This window comes from Pteropus vampyrus, unplaced genomic scaffold (genome assembly GCF_000151845.1).
Source record: "Pteropus vampyrus isolate Shadow unplaced genomic scaffold, Pvam_2.0 Scaffold367, whole genome shotgun sequence".
NCBI classification, from domain to species: domain Eukaryota; kingdom Metazoa; phylum Chordata; class Mammalia; order Chiroptera; family Pteropodidae; genus Pteropus; species Pteropus vampyrus.
This window is the reverse complement of record NW_011889148.1, coordinates 932,956-951,755: the sequence shown is the minus strand read 5'-3', so window position 1 is coordinate 951,755 and position 18,800 is coordinate 932,956. Positions and strand designations below refer to the sequence as shown.

Here is an 18,800-nt window from a genome sequence, read left to right as displayed (position 1 = left end):
GTTGGAGGTGACCCTCCAAGGCCCAAATGAGAAGCCCCTTGCTTCCCAAAATTGTTCAGAGAAGGATGAGAAATAAAGATGAGATGCTGTGACCTTTCCCAAGTGTCCACATGATGTCCTCATGGACAGGGCAGGGTGCAGGGCTCCATAGGAATGAGCGCCGGGTAACCTCCGTGACGAAGCCAGGTCTTTTTGCAGTCCTGCGAGTCACTTGGGACACTGAGAAGGTCATGTCTCCCCTTTGAGCCTCAGTTTGCTCTTCTTCAGATGGGGACTTGGACCAAGTGTCTTCGCAGATCTCAGCCAGAGCCAGTGTGATAAGATGGCTTGACTCTGGGGGTCACCGTTTGAGCCATTGACCTTCAGCTACCAAGCCCTTTATCCTCAGGCATTATTGACCCCTCCCCTCCCTACCCAAGTTTCAGGGTCTGGCTGTATCATGATTCTAGAAGTTCAGCAACTCTGTGTCTGCCTGTCCTGGTGGCCCTTGGGGTTCTCTAGGCAAGTGGAGAAGCTGTATCTCTCCAGGGAACTCTGTCCCCATTGGTCCTCAGCCCCAGGAGGGAATGACCAGAGCCTGCAAGGATCGACAGCCTCTCCTTCCTGTGCGTGTAAGACATGGCCAAACCTGTAGAGAATTTTTATATTTATTTGAGTCACACTGATGCATGCCAAGGGGCAAGATCTCAGATGCTCCAGAGAATAACAGTTTCTCAGTTTCCTCTGTGCATTTGGAGTTGAAGAGGGAACATGAGGAAGATTACAGGGAAGTGGGAGAAAACAAGGGCAAGGCAGGGATTGGGTCACAGCAGGGGTCCCCGACCCCCAGGCCACTGACTGCTGCCCGTCTGTGGCCTGTAGGAACCAGGCGGCACAGCAGGAGAGCGGCCGGTGAAGAAGGAGCGAAGCTTCATCTGTATCTGCAGCCGCTCCCCAGGGCTAGCGTCGCCGCCTCCGCTCCACCTCAGGTCATCGAGCATTAGATTTTATAGGAGCACCGGTCCCTGGTGCCAGAAAGGTTGGGAACCGCTGGATTACAGGACAATCGATGCGATCCTATGCTCTCTTGAGGGTGGTTACTCCAAAGGCGTGTAGCCCTAGATGCACAGACACAGTGGACGGGGCTGGCTTAAGGCAAAGGTAGACCTTTTACTAAGAAGTTATAGGCCTGGAGTCTGACCGCCCACCACCCGCGCAGTTAGGAATTTATGATCAGATGACCCTGTGAGGTTACCCTCCGTAGGACCCCTTTATTTCATCCACACTTTTCCTAGTGGGGCTCCTGAGAGGCGGGCCAATGCAGATCACTCACTTCCAGAGGCCCACTATGTGCCCAGCCCTTAATCAGGCGCCAGGTGTTTTGTGTACACTGCCCTGACATCCGCCACCTGCCTGCCATGCAGATAAACCGATGGCCAGCTTCTGGCGGGCCATTTCCACTTTAGGCTTTGATTCTCAGACCTCAAACCATTGGTCCCAGCACCTCAGCACACTCTGGCCTTCACACCCATTCTTCCTTCAGTGGCCCTGCCACACCGGGCTCTCTCTCTCCCTTGGGTGCTGCCTCAGCTCACTCCTACAGCTCCCAGCTGGTCTCAAGGGCTCTATCCTGGGCCCCGTGGCTGCAGTCAATTAGAGGGGTCCTTCTCTACCCAGGGTGTGCAGTGTTGGGGGGCCAGGCAAGCACGCAGCTAACCGTGTTAAGGGACACGAGGTCGATTACAGGAATGACCACGTTCTCCACCCCGCCCTGCACCCCTGTCCTTTCGATGTGTCTGTGCAACCCCAGACAACCGAGTTGGGGGTTCGTGCTGCCCGCACTGCTCAGGAGTCAGGAGATTTAGAATAAGCGTTTATTATCAGAGCACCGGTAAACTGAGAAGGCAGCAGGTAAACATTTTTCAAAAACTGCCTTATTTTCTCAGTCCAGCTTAGGGTATTTAAGGGAAAATCTGGGCATTATTCCAGGGGCTATGTGGTGGTTCCTAGGGTCTGTCATGCTTCACGGAGCCATCCCTCCGGCAACATGGTCTTCCGGTGGCGTCGGCAACCCAGGAACAAAGATGGGAGTAGTCTGGAAAGAATACTAGACCAGAAGGATTGTGATCAGTCAGCATAAAGGTATTAATCGTTAGTTTCAGGGCAATTTTCTATGGCAGGGAATGTTCCAAGCCGCTGGGAACAATCTACTGTTAAGCTGGCAAGGAAAAGTGAAGCCATGGATGCTGTGAGGCTTCTACCACGGGAGTCCCGACCTAGCCCTCTTCATGTGGACACACCCTCTAACCAAGAGGCAGGGTTTGTTTGTTCTCCCTCTGAGTCTGGGCTTGCCTGCTGGAGGACAATAAACACATGCTGGCCAAATGGAGTTTGCCTATTATTCCAGATAAGGCCCCAGACACGTGAATGAGCCCAGCTGAGATTCAAGAAGCCAGCTCACAGCTGACTGTGGATCTACGAGGGAGCCCAGCTGAGACCAGAAGAACCATCTGCCTAAATCTCTGACCCACTGAATCAAGAGATAAATAAATACTTTTTAAGTCACTACATTTTGTGGTTGGTTGTTACTCACCAATGCTAATTGATAACACAACACAATGAATGCAATATGTTGAGAGGATCAAGCTATGTGGCATGAGAGACAGAGAAGGTAGAGATTAATTCTAAATTGTAGCTATCTCGGAAGGCTTCCTGGAGGAGATGCTGTTTTATTTAAGATTATATAGTTATAAGTAATAGAGACTTGACTATAATTGGCTTGGAGTTCAAGGGACTTTATTGGCTTACAGAACTGAAAATTACAAAGGTAAGTGGGCTTCAGGCAAAGTTTGATTCAGCAGCTCAACACTAATTAATATCAAGGACCTGTTTTTTTCTATCCCTCCTCTGCTTCCTATCACCTTGATCCTGTGGCTGCCAACTCTCATGGTTAAAAAAAAAGCTATTAGCAGGTGCTGTGAGGATACCTGCTTCTTTATTCATGTGTCTTCCCCCGCGAAAAGAGCATTTTCCATGAACCTTCTACTAAAGAGCAAGGAAACTTCTTTCCCAAGTACCTCTGCTAAATGTTTCCGTTAGTATCTTAAATGCAGTCATCTATTCATCCCTACGCCGATTACTTTGGTCTAAGACATGAGATGTGATGATGGCTTTCGGCCATGCCGGGCTCACCTTCGGAGGCTGGGAGGAGAGCCCAAGGCCTGGACCAGCCCAGGAGCAGGGGAAGGGCTCCAGTGCCTGAAAAAGAAGTGGTTCCTGTTTCAAGGAGGACAGGCATGGACAAAGAGTGACAGCATGAGGGTGGTCCTCGGATGGAGGACCGAGGCTCCAGTGCTCTAGTGGGAAAACAAAGCAGTCCCTTGGCCAGGTGGGCTGTGCCTTTCTCTGGCTTATTTATTTATTTTTATTTTTATTTTTTCCTCTGGCTTTTTAAAATCTTCCTACATCAGGGATGAGGGAAGAGGCTGCGGGGTCTGAAGGCACACCGTTGGTAGGTTTTTGTCTTTTTATTTTTTAATTTTGCGAAACGGGATTGTATTATTTTCTAATGAAAACCAACATTTTATTGCATTTAGGTTTACCTAACGTAGTGGATGTTGATAACTGGGGAGAATTTACCTATGTGGGGGAAGGGAGGACAGGGAGAATCTCTGCTGTGAACCAAATTTTGTCGTGAACCTTCAACTGCTCTAAAGAATAAAGCTCATTTAAAAAAAAATACCTAAGAAATATTCAAATATGTTCCTCTCTTAAAAATCTGAGTTACTATGGATAAGGCTAAAGTCTCCTTGGATCTGATAGCCATTTTCCCCCATTATCACAGTCCTTCACTCACATTCCCAGAAGCTCTGCTACAATTTGATAGGTATATTTTCATGTCCCTTTAAAATGATTTCTATCGATGGATGATAAGTAGATAGGTAGATAAATAATAGAGACAGAGATAGAGATATGTAGATATCGCCATAGAAAACATTTTATGTAGCGCTGTTTTATCCTTTTTTATTGATATAGTTTTGTTTTAGCTCATACATATTGTTCTGCAGCTGGCCTTTTTCTATCCTATTAATCTTTTTCATTATTTTTAATTACTGCTTAGTATTCCACAGTAATAACACACCACATTTTGCTTAGCCTTCTCCCTATTTTACTAATACTTGTGTAGCCGTATGTTACAAACAGGTTTCCTATTTGGGAGAAATCTCAACTTAAACTTCAAAGCTGAGAACAGTGGGGGACAAGCACCCCACTTTCAATGAGAGCTGCTGCTCTTGGCCCTGCGGGGTTTCCTGTAAGAGAGCAGAACAATCCTGTGACTTCCAGCCCCTAGGATCCATATCCAGCCTGAGTAAGGGAGGCTTGAGACTCACCGGAAAAGATACCGTAAAAGGAATTCATTCAACAGATATTTGTTGAGTGTCCACTCCAGCTCTGAGTGCTGTGACACTTGGGTTAATAAGACAGAAGTTTCCATCCTCATGGAGTTTTTACAGAGGGGCTGGAGGGTGCTTTGACTTTCCTCGGTTCCTCTCTTGGAGCCCCAGGGGGCAGGGGGTGTGACATCTTTGAGACCTGTGTCTGTTGCCTGCTTGGCGGAGTCCATTTCGGGCCGTGGGTCCACAGTGAGCAAGTGGAGAGGGGCTTTTGGAGCTGGGTGGCCTGAGGAAGTTGCATGGAAGCTTGGAAAAGCAATGGGGCTTGAGCTGTCTCGAAAGGAGGCAGCCAAGACGGGTGCGGGCATAGGTGTGGAGACCCCGTAAGAAAGAGGCAGGCAATGGATGCAGTGGGGCTGGGGAGTGTCAGGGACAGAGAAACGGTCCAGAGAACTCAGGTAGATAGCGGTGAAGTGGGAGTCAGCAAAGCACCCTCTGCATGACTTATTAGCTTGTCTATAAAATTAGGATAAAAGTACCTCGTGTGGTTGTTGTGAGGATTAAAGTACTTAATGTACTCAACCCCAGAGCAAGTGTCTAGACCACATCGTTGGTGCTGCTGCAATCTGTGTTTGGCGCCCTCTGGTGGGGAAGATTCAAACTGCTAACTCTTTCTTTGCGGGCTATGGTGGTCTCCCTTCCGCAAGGTTCACCCGACTGCAGCGTCCTTGACGAGGGGAGCCTCCCCTGGCTGGACACCTCCAATTCTGTCCTGGCTGCTGCTCTCCAACATCCCACGCTTCCTGGATTCCCTCAATCCTGGTGGCCAGTTCTTCTGGCTCCAATGGCCTGGTGCCACATCTGGCCAACAGGAAACACAGGCACAAGCTCTGCGGGGCAGTGGACCCCAGGAGCGGTCTCCTCACCCTCCTGCCCCAGGTGCGTCTGCAAGCCACAGTCTCCTCCCTTTAGACTTGATAGGCCCGACTCAGACATCTGCCTCGCTTCCCTCAGATTCCAAGAGTTCATGTCAAGCTTTCCAAGGGGTCCCACTGAGGTCCAGTGGGCAGAACCCCTCCCTTCCTCTCCCCATAGGGCTTGGAGGAAAGCATGGCCCACCAGCTCTCTCTCATTCTCTCGTTCTCCTTCACTCTTTCCTTCCTTTCCAGTCTCAACTCCCTAATTAATTCTTCTACTTCTTTTAAAACTAGTTTTACAGTTTCTTAGCATCCGCTCTCAGCAAAAGTTAGGAAGTGAAGGTTCTTGGCACATTATTCTACTGCTTCCTGTCTTCGAACCACAGCAGAAATACCAATGAACCTTCCACGAATGCCAGGGAGGTTCTGCACTTAGCCATTCATCTATGGTTCGAATCTAAAACCGTGAATGGGACTAACCAACCATAAATTCTGGAGTGCGGGAAGGGAGGCTGAGGAAGAGGACGAGGAGGAATTCTCAGGTTGTGTGAACTGTACCTGTAACGTGTGAGTTCTTGAGCTGAGTGATGGGCATCTAAGTGTTGTATTATTTTATCTATAGCTTTTTGGATGCCCGAAAATATTATTATACACAGTGCATATTTTAAGAGCCCCCATCAGGTGAGCATGAGGAGAGCAAGTATACATGTCTCTTTCATCAGTCTGCTGTAATGGCAGCAAAGAAACGGAATGGCGCTCGGTGAGAACTTGGGGACGGAAAGGGGGCTTATGAAGGCAGCTGTTGTTTCTGGTTTGGGGTGGTTCTGTCACACAGAACCACCTAAGGGTCCCCCCATTACGTGTCAGTTGGATTACTGTCATGGCTTCCGTGGCATCCACTTTGTAAAGTCCAAAAAGTCCTCAATTCTTTATGCTCCGATACAGTGCCCAGATCAGTGTCCGGCGTGGTGGGCCTTCTCTATAGATCTTTTGAATAGCTGAACATCTGGCTGTTGCAAGGATTAATGTTATTTTGAAATCCACCTTCTTGTCTCCATTAGAAATTAATATTTATCCTGTGCTGGCTGGAAAATTACTGCTTGACCATCGCCTATGAGAACATTGGCTGTCACCCATGGGAACATAACATAACATTCTAACAATAAGCTTTCTGCTTCTTACCCCCACTTGCACAACCGACCTGTGGGTTGACAGGTCGTAAATAGAAGAAAAATAGACTTTTGTGTTCAGACAGAATGAGGAATGGGGTTTAGGGCTTAAAAACTCTGTACCTCTACACTTCGGGGCTGCTTAATTTGGGGTCTGCGTACCCCTGGCAGACCCAGCTGGCTGAATAAAGAGTGTGTTTCCTGTAACTCACTGGTTTCTGGTGGTCTGTGTGTCTATCAGGGGCTGGCGGCTACAACAATCCTTTTATTATGTAACCGTGATCAGATGTGTTATTATGCAGAGAGCACATGCTCGTCTCTGAATTAAATGACAAAGCATCTTGCATTAACCGACACCAGTAGATACAGAGGTCAAATTCCATTTCTGTGATAACTCGATTTTCCATTTGGCTGGGAAAGGAGGGCGGTATGGCTGTTAGTTTCAGTTTCAGTTTCCTGCAAAAACGAAACCCATCGCATTCGCTGGCTGAGTCCCTCAGGAAAAATGTTGTTCAAAGCATCCAGAGCCACGCCTCCGGGAAGCTCTGAACTCCAGCCACCTGGGTCTGGTTCACATTCCAGAAAATCCTCTTCTCTGAGTAAGACGGGCAGAGTGGCCCCAACCTCAGGTAGGCTGTGGGTGCAGGGAATGGAGGGAGACCCTGTGGATCCACTTGCAGAACTTTCTTTTGTTTCTCAGTAGGGGGGCTGCCATCGGATAAGGGTGGGGGACGGTCTTGGGAGGGAAGAGACTCAGTGCTTCTCCGTCCTTGGGCTCTGGGATTCCAGAGACAGTGAGCCTTGTCCATGCCTGGGTTGGGGTGAGATAGGCAGGGCAATAGAACTGTTAAGTACGGGAGGAACCAGCTCAGAGCTTCCAGCCAAGCTTTGGAAGCAGCTGGTCTGGGTTGGGTGGCGCTTTGACATACAAAGCCTTGTGACCCTGGGTGAATCACTCACCCACTCTGTGCCAGACAGTGTTTCCTCATTTATAAAACGAGGAGAGCATCTCATCTTTCTCACTGTGTTAGCGAGCAGGTTGCCTGAGAGCAGGAGCCCAAAGCGACCCAACCACAGTGCACGCCTGATTTCCTATTTGGTTCTCATTTCCTAATTCTGGTCCTTTTGAACTTGCTCCATGGAGATTTAGGGGTTTCAGAACTATCTAAGGAATGGGCACCGGCGTTTTCTGGGGGAGGGAGAAATAAAATCCATCCCTTCCCCCCTCTCTCCGGCTTGCTGTCACGAGTCTTTTCTAACCCCAAAACCCACACCTGGGCCCTTTCCAGACACGCTGCCCCCACGAGCTCAGAGCAGCCTCCTTATCCCCACTGGAGCCCCTGGTGGTTTTCAAGGTGGTGGGTAAACCCCAATTCTGGTGTCTGCACCCGCATCAAAGCGCCACCTATCGTGCAGATTCGGCTCCGCCCAGTTCCTGTTATTCTGTGCACCATGCAAGGCATCGCGACCTCTTTCCTCGCCAAGATGATATCGTCAGTGAGCCTTGCCAATGCCGGCGGGGTGGCCTCTAGCAGTATCCTGGCTAAGATGATGTCGTCAGTGAGCCTTGCCAATGCCGGCGGGGTGGCCTCTAGCAGTATCCTGGCAGGACTGCCATCAGTGGGTGAGTGTTCCTGGGAGGGCCGAAGAGGCCACTGGGGAGCGAGGGCACCAGGTTGTGTTCAGAGACTCACGCTGGGGGACAGGGTGGCGAACCTACAGCCTCTCTCCCCTGCACTGCCCTCTCCCTGGGCATCTGCCCTGGCTCTCGCTCTGTGAAGGCCCAGAGGGAGGCAGGACCCCGCGGTGAGTGGTGGGTGGGGTGCTCAAGGAGTCTCGGCCCCCTCCCTGCTGGGCCCGAGTCCCCTCCAGCAGATCGAGGGGACCCAAGGCTGGTCACATTCACTGATTCCCATTTCCCTGGACTCGTCACTGGAATTCACCTTCTTTAGCTTTTTACCTACATGTCCGACCAGCCTTTCGTAGCAGTTTGTAACGTTGCCTCTCAGATCCAGAGGGTTGATTTGAACAAAATTCTTCGGTTTGGGCCCATTTTCTTTGTTAGTCCACGTGAGCCCCTCTCTGGTTCTATTTATTTGTTCTCGCCGTTTATCTCCCCTTTAGCCCCCACTGCCCCTCCCTTAGCCAGCCTTTCTAGAGATGTTTAATGTGTGTCTGTTTTTCATGTTCTTGCGACGTAGGTGGTTTTTTGGTTTGCATGTGTTTTAATTTACATACAGAATAACGTGTTGTATATCTCATTCTATTGCTTTTTATCTGCCTGAAAAACTATATTTTTGAGATCTGTCGATGTCACTAAGTGAGCATCCAATCCTGGCTTCTCCCTGCAGCAAAGCGATTGTGGGCACGTCCACCGCCATCGACCCTTCTCCCTGGGTGGACGTCCAGGGGTCCCTCAACCTTCACCAGCACCAATAGCATAGAACGGAATGAGGTGAAGGGAGCAGTGCCTCTCACTACTACCCAACTCCTGACCTCTGACCCCTGGGTTCTCCCTCAGGGCTCCCCCTGCCATCCGATGCTGTCCTGGCCTCAACTGTATCTACTCTGGGATCTTTGCTGGGGACACTGGAAGTCTTCTCCCCACTGAGTCTCCCTGCTGAGGCCCTGTCAGCTTCCCCACTCGGAGGTAACTGGCCCCGGGTAACAGACACCCCTCCTTAGGCCCCCACTCAGTGTACAAAAGTGTGACAAGAAAGTCAGGGCCCGAGCCGCAGCCAGGGGTCCTTCCTGCTTGTCAGAGGTATGGAAGCCTCCTCAGCCGATGATAAGCAAGTCCGGATTCGAAAAGAGTGAGAACAGCTAGGTTTCCTCAAACGCTGCGGTATCCTAGTCACTAGGTTGACACTTGACATTTATCAATTGGTTTAATTCTCGTAACAACCCCAGGTGAAGATATAATTGTCCCTTATTTACAAACGAGGAAACCGCAAGAGCCCTGGGCCGGGAGGAGCAGGGGGCTGCTGGGAGCAGGAGTAGAAAGGGAAACAGCACCTGCTTTCCGTGAGCTTTCTGATGTCGGGGCCTCCGTGTGCCAAGTGGCTGGCCGGCCTGGCATCACCTCGCCTGCCAAACAGTATCGTTAAGTGGTACCTTCTAACCGGGCTCTTGATGCTTGAGTCTCTCTGGCTCATACCCCACCCAGGTGGGGCCTCTGGACATTCAGGGTTTGGTTTCCACATCCCTCTTATTTTACTTTCTCCAGCGTCACCTAGAGGCTCTCTCCCTGGGGAGTCGCCTGAGCTCACTCCTGCACATCTTGCTATCTTTGGAACTCCTGGCCCCAAAGATTGCAGTCTTGGCCCTTATGGCTGCAGCAGACTAGGACCTCTGCCTGCTCCCCAGGGACCCACTGTGCTGGAGAGCCAGGCCCACGCACACCTAAATGTGATCCAGTGCTGTGAGTGGCTCCAGCCACAGGGAGCAAGGATTAAGTTCTGATTGGGAGGATCTGGGGTGGCTTCCTGGAGGAGGGGGCACCAGGTCAGGCCCTGAAGAATCATTAGCATTCAGCTCATTAAGGCATTGCTCTCAAGTAGCATTCAAGCATTCACCAGTGCTTGCCAGCTTCAGCCAGGTAGCGCAAATGAAGCACATTTTTCTACGTGAAGATTTCTGGCTGTGTGGACTATGGGAGAAAGTCATATAACCCTACACTAAGCAAACATTGACTCTGTTTTAAGTGAACTTGGCTTAACATCTTGGCTCAGAGAGCATGACCCCCAGCCCTTTCGCCTCTCCCTGCCCCAGTCAAAACACTGTACCCTAAGTTGCTTCGCCAAAGATCCTGCACTCACTGAGAGGGTGCTGCAGTGGGTGGCCTTCCTCCCACATCTGTAAGGCTTTGTTTGTTTTGGTTTTGGTTTTGGATTTTACAGAATCTGGCTTGGAACACAGAGAAAAAGAAAAAGATAACTTCTGATGCCCCCACAATCCTCCAACTAACTAATCAGCACACAGATTAAGCAAAACAAAACAAAAACCTGTACCTGATAACTGAATTTTCGGGAACAAAGACCTCATACCCTACCCCCAGATAACTCTGGGCCAAGGCGTGCACACCCACTGAGGACAGGTCATTTGCCTCTGTGATCAGACACCCCAGCAATGCTCGCCAAGCTCAGGGCTGTGGGGTCCATCTTCTCAGGAAATCCCACTTCTCCGAGTGAAGCCGGGGTAGGGGGTGTACAGGGGGTGTCAGGCCAGGGTCATTCCTTCCTGTGTTTCCCACCTTGGGGCAGCGCCCCCTCCACCCCATAGGTGGGCCGAAGGCTCAGGGAGTGGAGGGGAGGCCAACGTGGATCTACTCACAGAATGTTCTTTTGGTTTCCAGCCAAGGCTGCTGCAGTTGTGATCGGAGGAGGTGAGTCTCTTTATGGAAGGGATTGAAGTCCCCATCTGTCCCCAGGCCCTGGGACTTGGGCAGCAGCCGGCCTTGGCGTGCCCGGGTTTGCCCCAGGCCTCACGTAGTTGGTAGAAAAGGGGGTAGAATGATGGAGATGAGTAGGAAACAAGGAACTGGAAACAGGAAACAGAGTTTGAAACAAGGGGTGCCGTGGAAACCCCGCAGGTGCAGAGGCAGCCCTGGCAGGGGCCTAGTCTTCTCTTTGTAGAATGTTGGCTGTGTGACCTTGGACGTGTCTTTGGATTCTTGTGAGCTCCCATGTCCACCCCTGAAAAATGGGCCAGTATTGCCCATGCAGGGTTATCATGAGGGTTACGTAGAATGAGACATGCACAGAGTTGGGACATAGGAGGGGCATTAAAGAGATGCCATCGGCTCAGTGACCCTGGCGTCTCATTGCTGTGGTGACACCATGGAGACCCAGGGTTGGGATTTAAGCAGAGTCCTGTTCCCTGTGACCCCACAGCCCTTCCCTCTGCTTTCCCCACTTAGTTGTGCCCCCCTTATCTTGTGACTGCCAGCCGTGCCTATAGTCTCATCCAAGCTCAGAGTTCACCCCCTTCGCCACCCACCGTGAGGTCCCCCAGCTTGACCGACTGTGTGTGTGTACATGGGGGGAGGTCCATTCCCCTGAGCCATCCCCTTAACCCAGCTCTTGTCTCCTGACAGCTGTGGCTGTGGGGGCTGTGCCCGTGGTGCTGGGCGCTATAGGCTTCACCGGGGCAGGAATCACGGCTTCATCCTTAGCGGCCAAGATGATGTCAGCCTCCGCCATCGCCAATGGGGGTGGAGTTGCCGCCGGCAGCCTGGTGGCCACTCTGCAGTCCGTGGGTAGGTGTCCCCTGGCACGGCTCACTGTGCCAGGCCAGGAGGACAAGAGCCTCAGAGGATCCAGCCCAGATCTTAGCCCCAGTGACCATCCTGGGGGTTTGGGAAACAGAGGGTACTGTGGGGGTGGGGGGAGGTCTGGGCCTCAGGGTCTCCTGAGAGGCTCTGGAGTCTCTGACTCACTATTCTGTCCCATAGAGCTGCCCCTGCCTGCCCATCCCTCTCTGCTCACCTTCTGCTTCTCCCCCAGGAGCGGCTGGACTCTCTCTGACGTCCAAACTCATTGTGGGCTCTGCTGGGTCTGCCCTTATGGGCTATATGGTATAGAGCTGTGTGTCACTTCAGCTGCAGAGCAGAGGACCAGGCGAGGCCCTCCCACGAGCTTGATGCAGTGGAGACCAGTCCTGGGGCGATAATGTGCCTAGCACTGCACCCCCCACACAAAGATAAGGAATAAAAATGAGTTGTTGCAACCCTCCTGTATCTCTTCCTTTTGTCTCACAGTCTGATTGGGGAAACGCTCGCTTCTCTTTCCCAAACATGTGGTCACAGAGTCACATGGTATTGGGGTGCAGTGAGTGGAAGGAGCCTACATGGGAAGGCAGGAAGCTGTTCCTAAGTGGCCTGGCTCAGCCTTTGAAAGCACAGGCTCCACCATGTCACTGCCTCAGCCCTGGCCGTCCCCTTACCCCCCAGAAGAAAACATGTAACAGCAGCGTCTTAGTCCATTTGGGGTGCAGTAACAAAAATCACAAAGACTGGGTGGCTTATAAACAACAGAAATTTATTTCTCCTAGTTCTGGAGGCTGGGAAGTCCAAGGTCAAGGCACCGGCAAATTAGGTGTCTGGCGAGAGCCTGCTTCCTGGACAGCCAGCGTATCGCCGTGTCCTCACAGGGCAGAAGGGGTGAGAGAGCTCTCTGGGGTCTCTTTATAAGGGCATTAATCCCTGTCATGAATGCTCCACCCTCATGATCTAAGCACCTCCCAAAGGTGTCACCTCTGAACACCATCGGCTCGGGGGGGTTAGGATTTAAACATATGAATTTGGGGGGTGGGGTGGGGGTGGGGGACACGAACACTCACACCTTAGCCAGCATGTTGGGAAAGGGGAGCTTAGACTTCATCCCGAGGGTTCCAGAGAGACACTGAAGGCTTTTCAACATGACAGGGACGCGGCCACAGGTCTTCCAGCCCTGCACACCCTGCCCTAGGCGCTGTCAGCAGCCTGCCAGGAGCCGTGTTCGGCAAGAACGAAACTTGTGAGTCTAGTGGACATTTCAAAAAAGTTAAACAACTTCCGTGTCCTCTATGGCTCCTATGGGTCAATGAAGAATGGTAGCTATGCAGCCATAAGAATAAATCCCTTGGGATGTTAATTCAATACTTGATGCTTTTCCTTTCTCCCCTTTCTCTGATGCCTTGGAAAATCTGATAAAAGCTATGAACCTTTTCCCCTCCAAAATGCACATTCTCGAAACAATGGCTCCAACTGTTCGTTAGAGCTACCGAAGGCTCTCCTTGGTGCTGAAGGCAAAAACCCTGCCTGAGCTAGAAGTTCAGGTTCCCCACAAGACAGGCCCTCGGGTCTGACCTGGGTCCAGGAGGATGGACAGTGGGGGTGGGGGCCTCTCTCGCTGCCAAGGCCCAGCACACAGCACGCGATCCCCCTCCCCAGATCACTCATTCTGGACCCCATGTTGTGTCCCCATCTCCTTCCCCACCCCACTCACGAAGGGGAGGCCTTCCAGCTCCCAGAGGGCCCGTCTCTACTCTGGAGACGACACCGAGTCTGCAGCCCCCACATCTGGGTTTCCTGGGTCTGCTCTGTTTCTCCGCCTCTGGCCGTCAGGATTTGGCCTCTTTAGCAGGTGGAATTCTAAGCATGGCACCCAGGGCTCCCTTGCCTTGTATACTTCCCTACTTTCGGGCGAGGGTGGATCTGTGACTGTGATGAGATTTGACTCCTGTAATTATGTAGATATATACTTGATGAAAGGGACGTTTTGCAGGTGGGTCTAATCTAACCCCACGAGTGTTCTCTGCCCGTCACAGAACAGGAATCAGAGACTGGAGGTAAGGGAGGGGTTTAAAGATTCTTACCACAGCCCCCAAATGAGAGCCCAGTCTGGCTGCAGCCTTGATTTGGGCCTTGTGAGACCCTAAACCGAGAACCTGGATTTCTGACCTACAACTATAAGAAAATAAAAGGGTATTATCTTAAGCTGCTAAATTCGTGATACTCTGTTACACAGGAATAGAAAACGAATACAGCCTTGACATTCCACTGAGGGGTCACTCGGGAGCTGGCTGGACATGGGGCAGCCCCAGGATTCCTGAGTCCGTTGACCCTTGGGACTCCAGGTCCTGCCCCTTGTGGTTCCAGGGTCTCTGCCTGCCCTTAGGAGCCCCCAGTGTCAGGGGAGCAGGGCACATTCACTGCCAACCATATCCTGGCATATGGCAGCCCAGCATGCTGCAGGGAACAGTGCAGGGAGGCGGAGGTGAATTCTCACTGTGGCAATCTAGGATAGCTTCCCGCTGGGACCAGTGTCTTCATCAGTGTGGCAGAGGTCACTAGTGGTTGCCTCCCGTCTATTCTGCATCCCAGTCTCTCCTGCAGCTAGGTGTGCTCCTGGGACGCAGTTCTGGCCAGGGAGAGGTGAGTGGAGGGGAAGTCTGCTACTCTCTGTGCGTGCAGTTAAGCGGAGTGGGTGGGCCTCCCGTGTGCTCTGCCGCAAGAGGAAGAGTGACCATCTCCCACCCCGCAGATGAGAGCAGCACCTCGAGGAAGGCAGAGCCATACAGTGCAGGTGCCTGGGCCTCTGGGGACAGCTCCAGGAGCCCTCCCAGTTCCCAGACGTCTATTATGACTGAGTCACAGAGAAAGTCTTCTCCCGTTCCAGACAAGAGGGCCTGTCTTACAGCAAGCAAACATCCATTCTAATGAACACAGTAGGGCATCTTTGATTGCAAGCAATAGAAGAATCAGTCCCATAGAGAGGATTTATCTGTTCCTTCTCGATATGCCACTAAAACCACAGCGAAAGATTAAAGCAAGGCTTAAACCCACAGGGACAAAGAGAAGGGGAGAGAAGACGACAGAATCACAATTTTAGGAGCCAGAAATCACGGGCACATGTGGTTCTACTTAGCCGTCTCCCAAAAAGCTGTATCTCAAGTTGTCAGTGGCAAAGGGGACAAAGAGGCAACTGTGCCCTGCAGGACCGGAGTGGCGTGTGCTTCCGGAGGCTGGCCCTGAGGTGGACGGGCAGCAAGAGGGCTGGCTGGAAGTCTGTTTAGGAAGCAGGCAGGTCCCCAAGTAGCCCTCTCCAGCAGATGACTGGAGGTTTATTTTCAGTGACGTCGGGTCTCTGGGCCAGGAGGCACCGAGAGCTTCCTAAAAATGAGCGTTGATACTAGTGTGGAGACCTTCAGTCTTCTTCACACTGCCTCAGCCCTGGCCGTCCCCTTACCCCCCAGAAGAAAACATGTAACAGCAGCGTCTTAGTCCATTTGGGGTGCAGTAACAAAAATCACAAAGACTGGGTGGCTTATAAACAACAGAAATTTATTTCTCCTAGTTCTGGAGGCTGGGAAGTCCAAGGTCAAGGCACCGGCAAATTAGGTGTCTGGCGAGAGCCTGCTTCCTGGACAGCCAGCGTATCGCCGTGTCCTCACAGGGCAGAAGGGGTGAGAGAGCTCTCTGGGGTCTCTTTATAAGGGCATTAATCCCTGTCATGAATGCTCCACCCTCATGATCTAAGCACCTCCCAAAGGTGTCACCTCTGAACACCATCGGCTCGGGGGTTAGGATTTAAACATATGAATTTGGGGGGTGGGGTGGGGGTGGGGGACACGAACACTCACACCTTAGCCAGCATGTTGGGAAAGGGGAGCTTAGACTTCATCCCGAGGGTTCCAGAGAGACACTGAAGGCTTTTCAACATGACAGGGACGCGGCCGCAGGTCTTACAGCCCTGTACACCCTGCCCTAGGCGCTGTCAGCAGCCTGCCAGGAGCCGTGTTCGGCAAGAACGAAACTTGTGAGTCTAGTGGACATTTCAAAAAAGTTAAACAACTTCTGTATCCTCTATGGCTCCTATGGGTCAATGAAGAATGGTAGCTATGCAGCCATAAGAATAAATCCCTTGGGATGTTAATTCAATACTTGATGCTTTTCCTTTCTCCCCTTTCTCTGATGCCTTGGAAAATCTGATAAAAGCTATGAACCTTTTCCCCTCCAAAACGCACATTCTCGAAACAATGGCTCCAACTGTTCGTTAGAGCTACCGAAGGCTCTCCTTGGTGCTGAAGGCAAAAACCCTGCCTGAGCTAGAAGTTCAGGTTCCCCACAAGACAGGCCCTCGGGTCTGACCTGGGTCCAGGAGGATGGACAGTGGGGGTGGGGGCCTCCCTCGCTGCCAAGGCCCAGCACACAGCACGCGATCCCCCTCCCCAGATCACTCATTCTGGACCCCATGTTGTGTCCCCATCTCCTTCCCCACCCCACTCACGAAGGGGAGGCCTTCCAGCTCCCAGAGGGCCCGTCTCTACTCTGGAGACGACACCGAGTCTGCAGCCCCCACATCTGGGTTTCCTGGGTCTGCTCTGTTTCTCCGCCTCTGGCCGTCAGGATTTGGCCTCTTTAGCAGGTGGAATTCTAAGCATGGCACCCAGGGCTCCCTTGCCTTGTATACTTCCCCACTTTCGGGCGAGGGTGGATCTGTGACTGTGATGAGATTTGACTCCTGTAATTATGTAGATATATACTTGATGAAAGGGACGTTTTGCAGGTGGGTCTAATCTAACCCCACGAGTGTTCTCTGCCCGTCACAGAACAGGAATCAGAGACTGGAGGTAAGGGAGGGGTTTAAAGATTCTTACCACAGCCCCCAAATGAGAGCCCAGTCTGGCTGCAGCCTTGATTTGGGCCTTGTGAGACCCTAAACCGAGAACCTGGATTTCTGACCTACAACTATAAGAAAATAAAAGGGTATTATCTTAAGCTGCTAAATTCGTGATACTCTGTTACACAGGAATAGAAAACGAATACAGCCTTGACATTCCACTGAGGGGTCACTCGGGAGCTGGCTGGACATGGGGCAGCCCCAGGATTCCTGAGTCCGTTGACCCTTGGGACTCCAGGTCCTGCCCCTTGCGGTTCCAGGGTCTCTGCCTGCCCTTAGGAGCCCCCAGTATTGGGGGAGCAGGGCACATTCACTGCCAACCATATCCTGGCATACGGCAGCCCAGCATGCTGCAGGGGACAGTGCAGGGAGGCGGAGGTGAATTCTCACTGTGGCAATCTAGGATAGCTTCCCGCCGGGACCAGTGTCTTCATCAGTGTGGCAGAGGTCACTAGTGGTTGCCTCCCGTCTATTCTGCATCCCAGTCTCTCCTGCAGCTAGGTGTGCTCCTGGGACGCAGTTCTGGCCAGGGAGAGGTGAGTGGAGGGGAAGTCTGCTACTCTCTGTGCGTGCAGTTAAGCGGAGTGGGTGGGCCTCCCGTGTGCTCTGCCGCAAGAGGAAGAGTGACCATCTCCCACCCCGCAGATGAGAGCAGCACCTCGAGGAAGGCAGAGCCATACAGTGCAGGTGCCTGGGCCTCTGGGGACAGCTCCAGGAGCCCTCCCAGTTCCCAGACGTCTATTATGACTGAGTCACAGAGAAAGTCTTCTCCCGTTCCAGACAAGAGGGCCTGTCTTACAGCAAGCAAACATCCATTCTAATGAACACAGTAGGGCATCTTTGATTGCAAGCAATAGAAGAATCAGTCCCATAGAGAGGATTTATCTGTTCCTTCTCGATATGCCACTAAAACCACAGCGAAAGATTAAAGCAAGGCTTAAACCCACAGGGACAAAGAGAAGGGGAGAGAAGACGACAGAATCACAATTTTAGGAGCCAGAAATCACGGGCACATGTGGTTCTACTTAGCCGTCTCCCAAAAAGCTGTATCTCAAGTTGTCAGTGGCAAAGGGGAGAAAGAGGCAACTGTGCCCTGCAGGACCGGAGTGGCGCGTGCTTCCGGAGGCTGGCCCTGAGGTGGACGGGCAGCAAGAGGGCTGGCTGGAAGTCTGTTTAGGAAGCAGGCAGGTCCCCAAGTAGCCCTCTCCAGCAGATGACTGGAGGTTTATTTTCAGTGACGTCGGGTCTCTGGGCCAGGAGGCACCGAGAGCTTCCTAAAAATGAGCGTTGATACTAGTGTGGAGACCTTCAGTCTTCTTCACTGACAGGTGCCCGGAAAGCCTGCACCCCGGGTTATAACTTCTGGAACAGAGAGAAGAAGGGTCCTCTGGGGAACCCTACCAGCCAGAGAAAAGCATCGCCTGAGGAGGGGACTGCCATCTGAGGGCTCAGCCAGATCACAGCAAGAGCCACTCCTCGAAGTGAAGGCTCAGACGGGAAGGGGCGCACCCTCAGCCCCTCCTGTCTCCGGCCCTTTCCCTGCTTTGGCCCCAGCCATGGGGCAGTCGCCCCCTGACAAGCGCAGCTTCCTCACTGGCTCCCCCGAATGGGGAGGGGACACGGTGCTGATCTGAGAGTGTGGAAAACCATGGGCACAGAAAGGGACCCGAGGTGAGGGGAGTGTACGGAGGGAGGGGGTGGAGGTGTCAGGACTTCTACAGCCCCTGGACTGGGGAGGAGGAAGGGGCTGTTCTCTAGGAGCTCTGTCCCCGGTCCTCCCGAGTCCCCACAACTTCTCGGGTACCCTAAACACCCAAGAGCAACTCTAAAAGTGCTGAAATGAGAGGATCAAAACGAATAACATTAAAAATAGATTTACTGCGGTCAAGACACTGCCCATGACTCATCACATAAAATCGGCTCACCGTTCCAAGAAAGGTGATGCCGACCACTAGGTCGTTGTCAAAAGAAGCTGTAAGAAATGGCCCCAAGTGCCTAACTCCCGCCGCTGCCGAAGATGGGCGTCTTGCTGTAGGCCAAGAACGGTCAACTCTGTGGGTTATTTCCAGATTTGGAGGCTTAAACTGGCTCCTTGCCCGCCAGCTGCCTCTCAGCTGCGGCATATGTTCAGGGAAATAAAACTGTTTTCGTAATGAATCAAACAATTTCAAAGTGATG

General features: G+C 52.0%; 1 protein-coding gene across 5 annotated transcripts; it reads left to right on the top strand.

The window, feature by feature from the left end:
- The first annotated feature begins 6,941 nt into the window (after window positions 1-6,941).
- LOC105305159 (interferon alpha-inducible protein 27-like protein 2) lies at window positions 6,942-12,188 on the top strand. Of its 5 annotated transcripts, none has more exons than XM_023522955.1 (7): window positions 6,942-7,088; window positions 7,876-7,980; window positions 8,044-8,083; window positions 8,981-9,109; window positions 10,814-10,843; window positions 11,555-11,716; window positions 11,964-12,188. In XM_023522955.1, exons 2-7 carry the CDS (start codon window positions 7,912-7,914, stop codon window positions 12,038-12,040), a joined length of 507 nt encoding a protein of 168 aa, XP_023378723.1. In that variant the 5' UTR covers window positions 6,942-7,088; window positions 7,876-7,911; the 3' UTR covers window positions 12,041-12,188. The 5 variants fall into 5 exon arrangements, with proteins under 5 accessions (XP_023378723.1, XP_023378725.1, XP_023378724.1 ...); XM_023522954.1 differs by having other exon boundaries at window positions 6,943-7,088; window positions 7,876-7,944; window positions 8,008-8,083; XM_023522957.1 differs by lacking the exon at window positions 8,981-9,109 and having other exon boundaries at window positions 7,876-7,944; window positions 8,008-8,083.
- The last annotated feature ends 6,612 nt before the right edge of the window (window positions 12,189-18,800 follow it).